Genomic DNA, 8806 nt, shown 5'->3' with positions numbered 1-8806 from the left:
CAAGATGGCCGCCCCAAATCTCGTCAACGACAATAGGCGAGAGCGGTCCATGAGGCGTCTATCCTTATATTATGTCTATGGTTTCTGTCACAACCCCCGCGGAGGTTGCGACAGAGAGCACACATGCGTAGATCGCACGGCTGCAGGGTTTAGTCTGTACATTCAGGGTCTGATAGCAACAAAAATAACGGCGGACAACTTTATACAGTGTTATACTACTTATACCTGTTCAGTTTAGCGCAATTTCTGATGAGAAATATATGTGCTAAATGAGCACTTCCTCCATAGCTTCCACCAGACAGAGATGGTGGAAGCTAGTGAGGTGGAAGCTAAAGCTCAAGAGCGCATGCTACAGTCACAGCGCCATCTAGCGGCCTGGCATGACAACTACAGCTGGCTGAGGGCGTCTTCCCAGTCAACATCCGAAAATACTGTTAGTTTCAGGGCCTAAAACTAAAATTATCACTCATTACTGAAATTGTGACAAAAGTTGTGAGAAAAACACATTTGACTAAACCTTTACTAAAATGTGCAACATTGTGTAGTTGTATTATAACAACATGGGAAAATATTCAAAGCCTACTAATATTTGTGCAAGGCAATTTAGTTTCACTCCTGATGTCACACTGTAATTTCATCAGAGATGTAGCGTTTTAACCCAAAAATTTATCAACTAAGGCCGATTTTGAACACATTACAAAAATGTGTCAAATTTCGACAGAACATGTGTTGACATCCCCTCTATTCTTCAAGCAGGCACACCCATTCGCAACAACCCACCATAGAGTAAAACCCAGTCAGAAATGCTAACCTGACTTAGCCACACCAGTCCCAGAGCACCAGTGTTCAGATTAACTGTCCTTTTTTTCCTCCATTCACGCCACCAGCAGGGGTGCTTTGCCTCTATATTTATCATCACATTCCCAGTTCAACTCTTGCATACAATGACACAGCAAGAAAAATCGCCTGTTACTATGAGACGAGTGAAGAAGGAGGAGGAGGGAGGGAGTGAGAGGGGGTTCTGAGATGTTGAATGAGGAGGGGCTGTGAAAAAAAGCAGAGGCACTGTGAGGCAGGCGGGGAGGAGGTGAAGGTGGAGAGGAGAAGTGGTGTGAGATGGAGGAGGAGGAGGAAGTGAGGATGAGGGGGGCCTTGCAGAAAGGATGATGTCATGTATTTAGGCTGATTGCTGAGAGCAGCAAAGCCATAAGCAAAGTACAAGCCACAAATACACAAGCACACATTAAGAGCCTGACCTGCCCACTCACTGCTCTCCTTTCCTCCGTCTGTCTACGACTATTCCTGAACAATGACGGTTAAAGGTTACACCATTATCCTACAGCTCATTTTTTTAAAATCATGTTGAAATCACTCAAGCTTTAATAAAACTAAGGTTTTATTTTACTTTTTGTTTTGTGAAAATGTGGTCGCCGTTTGTGCTAAAAACAGCTCTGTGGCTGCGCGACAGGGGTGGAAATGTCTGGACTCCGGTTGTGTGCGCGTTCACAGGCGTGCTGGCTACAAGCAGGGGAATTTCCTGTGCAAGGTTAACGGGAGATTGATTGGCCGGGACAGCTAGGGGCTCGTCCGACGGTGAGCCGCCATTGGCCCGTCGAGGTTCTGGTATGACGCTTTAAGTCCAGGCCTCTCGCCCCGTCCAAATCCTGTCCCCCCCTACACCTCCTAAACACCTCCTCTTTCTTTCTGTCTCCTGCTTTTTCTTCATCTCTCTCTCTTTCGTTCTTCGCCCCCCTCTTCCTCGCTCTCTGCAACTCACATTCCATCTCTTCAGTGTACTTTTTTTTTTTTCCAGAAACACAGCTCAAGCAGGAAAACACACAAAGCGATTCTTTGACTCTATAAATACGATGCTGGTAAGAGGACAAAGAAAGATTCAGTTAAGAAAAAAAAGAAGAAAAAAAAAAGAAATTAATAAAGCTTCAAAGGGAGACCCAGCAAAAAAAGTGAGGAGGAAAAGCAGCTCTTTCTTCTCTCCTTTTCCCCTTTCCAGCCCCCCTTGAGTAAATTATTTTGGGAGGGTGCAGGGATTGTAAGTAGAACATGGAAAACGGATAATCCTGCAACTGCCACACCTCCCTCGTCAGGAGATGCAGGCGTACGCGCGTTCAGCCCATGCTAGGGAGCACCGGCTTCAACGCCCTGCCCAAACAAGCTTATTATGCACATCCACACTGCAATCTGCAACTTCAAGGGTTTAAGGTTGAAATGCACAGACAAACCGCCATAACCTCTCTTACTCAGTTAGCCATTTTCAGTTTTAGCAAGACGTTTAGAAATGACGCCGGAGACGGAGCAAAAGCTGCAACAAGCTTTTAGAAAGGAAACTGTTTTCTAGAGACACCCACTCTGCAAAAACAAATCTTGGCAAATATTTTTTGTCTGTTTCTAATGGAAATATATTAGTACACTTGAAATAAGACAAAACTAACTTACAAGTAACTTTTCAGTAAGATATAAGGAGCTTGTTTTAAGTCAATAATTCCTTGATATTGATAAAAGTGCTTATTTTGCTGGCAGATTATTTCACTTAGATGGGAAAAATGTCTTTTTATAAGTAAAATAGTACTTTTTCATCAACATTATTCACTTAAATCTGGCTCCAATATCTTGCTGAAAAGTTACTTGTCAGTTAGTTTTGGTTTATTTTAATGCATAAAGATATTTGAACTAGAAGCTTAGTCAAAAACACTTGGTAAGACACTTAAAGCAAATAGGCCATTTTTCCAACTACCCTCTTTAACATCTTTAAAATATGACAAGCAATCTCCTTCGGCTTTGTGATCTTGATCACAAAGATGCAGATCAGGTGGAAGAAAAAAACCCAAAACATCCAAGATGTCAATTTTATCATCGGAGAGAAGCACCTGAAATCCTATTCTGCCGTCAAATACTGCAGCCGAGCAGTCCTTTCAAAGTGTGATATTGTACACACTGACACTGCGATCACAACTGCAACTCAACATATTGTGTAGCTCTAGTTGCAATGCAGCACAGTCACTAAAATACACAAAAAAACAAAAAAAAAACAAAACAAAACAAAAGGAGGAGCATGTGATGCTACGTCTAATGAGCTTGGAGGTTGAGGATTAGGTTACAGGTGGGGCTAGTACATGGTCTTTTTATAAATAGTTACATATGAATTTATTTGGAGACATAACATACAGAGTTTCCAACACATCCATTCATTTAAAATCTCAGGGTTTCACTCCTTTGCGCCACTAAAGCCCCTGCTAAACTTCGGCACACCCCAGATAGAGTCCATCTACCTCTGGAGAGGCACCAAAAGACCCACAAGCACAGAAAAGATCTGCTGTAGGCAAATAAACACGGCTATAGTGGAAAATTATTCCCGTTTAATCTGGTTTATATGCTTTTAACTACGTGTATCGGCGCTTTTGTACACCATTAAGTCCGATAAAAGTAGCCGACGTCAATACCCGACAATGAAAATTGCTTTAAATCTGATCGCGATAATCTGAATCCATGCAAAATGTAAAGAAGGATTAAAGTTTGACTTCTATAGAGGCAAAAATTTGCTATTTGCCCTGTAGGCGCCTCGGTGCATCAGAGCCACACCGGGACGAGTTCCCCTACCGAGACCGAGGACGGGGTGGTGCTCCACCAGCGTCCAGGCATTGTCGTCCACGCAGTGGCTCTTGTAGACCAGCAGCTGACACACGTCTCTCGCCGTCATGTCGGCTGGAATCTCCACCACTTTGCCGGCGCCATCCTCGCTCCAAACCTTCACGATCTGAAGAGACACACAGCACAAATGAGCACGAGAACAGTGGAGGTCATGTTTTCCACAAGCAGGAGAAAGAGAGAGAAGAGAAAAAGAAGAAAAAAATAAATAAAAAAAAGTGTGGTGCACGGTGTGTCCCGAGTTGCTCCCAGGAATTAGATTATGTGCAGAAAATAATAATTAAACAGCAGTGTCTAAATTTACCTCCATAACCAGGTCCACCCTTAAAAAAGGCTGTGTTCACATGATTCTGTCACTCGAACATGAAGTGGGCTTTTAAAAAAAAAAAAAAAAAACCCAGTAGGATGACGTCCAGGAAAGGCTGGCCTGCCCCTGCGCCTTCAGTTCAGCCCTTTTTGTTCACAACACAACCAAACTTTGTCCAACACCAACAAATGCGCATCTGAACCTCCGCAAAAAAAAAAATTAAAAAAATCCCAGACGCAAGAAACGGACACCTTCGGATAAGTCTACACAAAAGAAAATACAGAAAAAAGAAGATCCTTCTTTTAAAAAATCCCACACTCGCACTTCGAGATTGAAATAAGTCGGTGAGTTTGTAACGTGTTGAATTTTGTCATTAAAAATGTCACCGCTTGGAGCTGCGAGCGGGTCGGGTTTAAAGCAGGAGAACCTCCCATTGTTGCGCCATTTTGAACCATTCCAGCCCAGTGCCCAAAGCGACATTTAAACCGGGTGTAATGTTGCCCTCATTCGAGTGTGCTGCTGCACAGATAACCCTCGCACAGGACTCTCTCTCACCGAGGGGGAACTGACATCAGAAAGTGTCTGCAAACCACAGAAATGACGCCGCGACGCCCGGAGAACCTCATAAGTGTGCGTGCTTGTGTGTTTTTCGCCCCTCGTCGAAGCAGAAATATTTTTCTGCAACTAAAAAACCGCTGCTTTAGATGACATGAAACAAGACAGAAAAACCGGTGATGGCCAAGGGGGCTGGACAGGAGGAGGAGGAGAGAGGGAGGGAGCGAAGGAGAGAGGGAGGGGGCGGAAAATGAAGTCGGGACGAAAGCTCTGCAAAGTTTAAAAAGAAATAAAATAACTCAAAAGGATTTAAAACGTAAACTGCCTGGGAAAAAAATAAAAACACAAAACATCACCAGGAGCAAGAGCAGCGACACAAAGGCTCACTCTGAAATCTGAAACAACGTCACTGCACTTTTTCTGCCCTCTGCAAAAGCCCAAAGGCTGCCTCCTCTCTTCCCACATGCCCCCCGACAAGAAAAAAAAAAAGTTAATGTATGACGCATGAGTTTTTGTTTGAGGAAACTTTTAAAAACACTAAACCAAGAAAAAGAAAAGAAAAAGAAAAAGCATGCTTCCAAACTGACACTCGGTTGCTTCTGGAAAGCCCGACACAAGCCTCAGAACAGAAAACTGGAGAAGAAACACACACTCAACACACACCCACCCACACACACACACACACACACACAACACAGGTCCCTTACCTCCACAGCCTGTAAGAGGCAACAGTCTGGAGAGCAGGATGGCATTTTCACACTGAGACGCTCTCCAGTGACACGGAGGGACACAGAGGGAGGGAGGAGGAAGTCAGGAAGGGAGAGAGAGAGGGAGACTGAGCGAGGGAGGAGAGAGAGAGAGAGGAAAGGAAGGACAGATTGGCGAGGCGAATGCAGGAGAGGTAACGGGGGCGGGGGAGAAAAGAGAGGGAGAGGAAGTGACAGAAGAAGGACGAAAGTAAAGGAGAGACGGAGGAGGCTGCCCGTTGTTCCCGTACTGAGCTGCGAGGAGCGGTATGAGCAGTCGCTCCTTTCCTCCTTCTCCTCCTCCTAGTGAATTAACCCAGAGTGGGATTTTTTTTTCTTTAACCAGGGAGCTGCTACCTGTCACGTACTCTCTTATCTCCAGGGTTGTGTTTCATCCACCTGATCCCCCCCCCCGTGTCCAAAAAACTATCTCCGTCAGCTCCTTTTACTGATGGCGCCACACCATCTCTCCCCCCTCTTTTTAAGACACGCCCACCACTCCTCAAGCACACATGCAGACGAGCTCAAACTACCGAGCCAATCGCAGGACGGAGAGACTCATCCCTTATTCTTCTGCATCTTCTGACATTTCCTTTGAGCGGGCTTGACGGTTTCAATTTCTAGCCCCTCCCTTTGCCTCCTGTCATCTTCCTCCTCCTCCTCCTCCTCCTCCTCAGCTGCATGTGAAATACTGGGCAGAAGTGTTAGGGCCATAGAAACATGTGTAATGCACACCGACAGCTTGAACATTCACGAGAAAAGAAAAAAAAAAGAGGGTAAAAGAAAAATTTGAAGTGGGAACTAATTGGATGCGGAGGCGAACGGATAACGTGCCACGCGTTTGGGGCAAAACTGGAAGGGTCAAGGAAGAGCTAAACAGTTGCAAAGAGGGGGGAGAGAAAGAGGAGTGGAGAAAAAAAGATCTATGGAGGAATGTCAGTAATGCAATACTGAGTCATAATCAGGCTCATGTGTAGAGAGCCCAGGCCAAACCCAGCTGGCCCCTAATACAGTGTGCGTGAGAACTTTGAGGCACACACACATTCTTGAAAGAGGAAGACAAAATGTAAACTATGAAGACCATCTGCAGAAGGGTTTTTTTTTTTTGTGTGCGTTTTTTTTTTTTTTGCCCCCCCCCTCCCGACTTTTTTTCCACATTAGTGTTGGACTTTTCCTCCTGACTCATGCTGCAGCTCCTGAGAGAGCCAGGCTCCTACCAACTACATGGAGTCACGCTTGTGCAGGGATATTCATGATGAGATGAGCGGGTGCAGGAAGCGATAACGAACATACCGCGTGCGTCACAAGGAGCCAACGTCTTCCTCCTTCTCTATCTGCTTGATTTCTGGTCCGCTCTCATTTCCCGCCCTGCTCACATCTCCATTTGATTTGTTAAATTTTGTTCTTTTAAGGAATTTATGTAATGGACCAACTCAAAAGATGGATAAGATGTTTTTATAGCAGAGAACTTCAAAGCAGCGCTGGGTCTGAAAGCCATGTCCAACGCTTTAAAAACCTCGTTCAATTTATCGTCTGAAAAGGGAAGAAGAAGCGTCGCAATTCACCAAGACACGACGGGAAGGCAGGATGAGAAGAGCATCAATCAAGAGAGCAACAGTAGTGATTCTGCTATCATAGCACATCATAAATGTGGCCTTCATGGAAGCCTGAAAAAAAAAAAAAAAAAAAAAGGAAGCCATTTTGGAAAAAAGTATGGATAAAGTTGAGCAAAATTCTGGGAGTTTTAAAAGTTGGAAGCTTTCTATTGGAGTTATCAGGAATTTAAAGGGGGGGGAGGGGGAGAGAGAGAAAGATTTTAAAATAAAGAAGACTGGATTGTTGCAGAATATGCCAGTTTTAGCATATTCTGACTAAAACACCAAAACTTTACGCATATATAATCAATGCTATTCCACAATCAACACTGCCTGCTGCAGGGGTATTGAGGCCAAACCCCACACACACACTGTGCTTTTCTTCATCATGATGTCTAGGACCATGAACAGCACCTCCATGCTGATTACAAAAAAATGCAGCAAAAATATTGCAATATTTAATATATATCCCATGTATTATATTAGTGTTTAACTTGTAAACATCTTACGGGTGTCTGTTTATGACTAAATATGTTTGCTTATTTGTGGATATAATAGTTTTTCTTAAATGACATCCAATTCCTAACAAAACTCACATAATTCTCATGGATGTTATTAAAGTCTGAATATTTCTGAATTTCCCTCATCTTATCTTCTGAACATGAAACCATTAGTGTGTAGATCTGCAAAGCTGTGAGAAACATAACCTAAAAGATGTAATCGTAACTAAATGGGGTTCTTCAAAACCATATTTTCTGTCAAATTTTAGAAACGTGTGCATCTTTTTCATTCTTCCTCACAATTATGCACTACTTTGTGTTTGACACATAAAATCCCAATTCAGGACACCAAGTCTAGTAAATGCAACAGGATAGAGTGTGAAAATGTCCTAGAGGTAAAATATTTTTAGCTCTACTATTATTATACGTTTAAAACTAACTCACCTTGCCTCGTTTCTCCCTTCCCCCCTTCCTTCTCTTTTTTCCCTCCACTTTAATAGTAAAGGGTGAGAGGTGAAACGCTAACAGGGTTTATTGTCTCCTATGCCACTTATGGCAACACACACACACACACTATTGCAACATATTGGACTGAGGGGTTACAAGCAGACACCTGCGCACATATGACCAAACACACACACACACACACACACACACACACACTATGGGTCAGAGGTCAAACACAGTAATCTGCACCTGGGTCAGAACCACTTGCCCAAGAGGTTTATGAGCCCCTAAACCTCTTTCTCTCCCTCCTTCCCCCTCATACACGCACACATTTTTACACAAGCACAGACGTATCACAATTGATCTGGTTGTTTTAAGCCGGAGCCAGCCTCTTCCTCAGTAACTCGAGCTGCAGAGTGAAAAAGACTTCTTTACTCAGTGGATGACTCTGCACACCGTCTGCTTTTCTGTATATAAACACTGAACGCAGCCAGCAGATAACCTCTCCAACAGCTTTGAATAAACAAAAGCTCGGCTGCCTGCAACTAACAATTACAAGATGTTGTGGAGGTTCAAACTACATTTTTTTTCTCCCCTAAAGCAAAAGAAAAATGCAAAAGAAAAGTTAAAATAAGCAAACAAGATTTGCAATATTGAAACAAAAATGTCAACGTTTTAGATGTCACTTTCCAGGTCTTAACTTTGTTGCAAGTTTCTTAAAAATGCCATCATGGCTGTCTGAGCTGCCAAAAGGGGGCTTAAAGCTGCGATATGTAACTTTATGAAATGATTGATCTGCTCCACCTATTCCCATCTGAAGAAATCTGAAGTTTACTGATCCTGAACAAAAAACCAATCAGAGCCAGGAGGAGGATCTTAACGCTGTTGATCCTCCCTGGGAATGTGCTGCTAAATGTGCAAATGGCGGAAAAACAAGATCGATTATCCGCTATGCTAACTAGCCTTAGCATTCATAACAGGCTCTATTAATGG

At 43.5% G+C, this 8806-nt stretch overlaps 1 protein-coding gene across 4 annotated transcripts in view; it reads right to left on the bottom strand.

Moving 5' to 3' along the window:
- LOC106939538 (growth factor receptor-bound protein 10-like) overlaps nucleotides 1-8806 on the bottom strand; it is a 56068-nt gene that overhangs the window by 19703 nt on the left and 27559 nt on the right. For all 4 annotated transcript variants that reach the window (XM_015021956.1, XM_015021957.1, XM_015021959.1 and 1 more), the window contains one exon: nucleotides 3616-3772. In XM_015021956.1, the coding sequence (XP_014877442.1) occupies nucleotides 3616-3772 (157 nt within the window). The remainder of the gene's footprint in view (nucleotides 1-3615; nucleotides 3773-8806) is intronic.

This window comes from Poecilia latipinna, unplaced genomic scaffold (genome assembly GCF_001443285.1).
Source record: "Poecilia latipinna isolate Pla-1442-1.1 unplaced genomic scaffold, P_latipinna-1.0 Scaffold2902, whole genome shotgun sequence".
Lineage (NCBI taxonomy): Eukaryota > Metazoa > Chordata > Actinopteri > Cyprinodontiformes > Poeciliidae > Poecilia > Poecilia latipinna.
The sequence above is the reverse complement of the archived record's forward strand: the minus strand, read 5'-3'. Positions and strand labels throughout refer to the sequence as shown.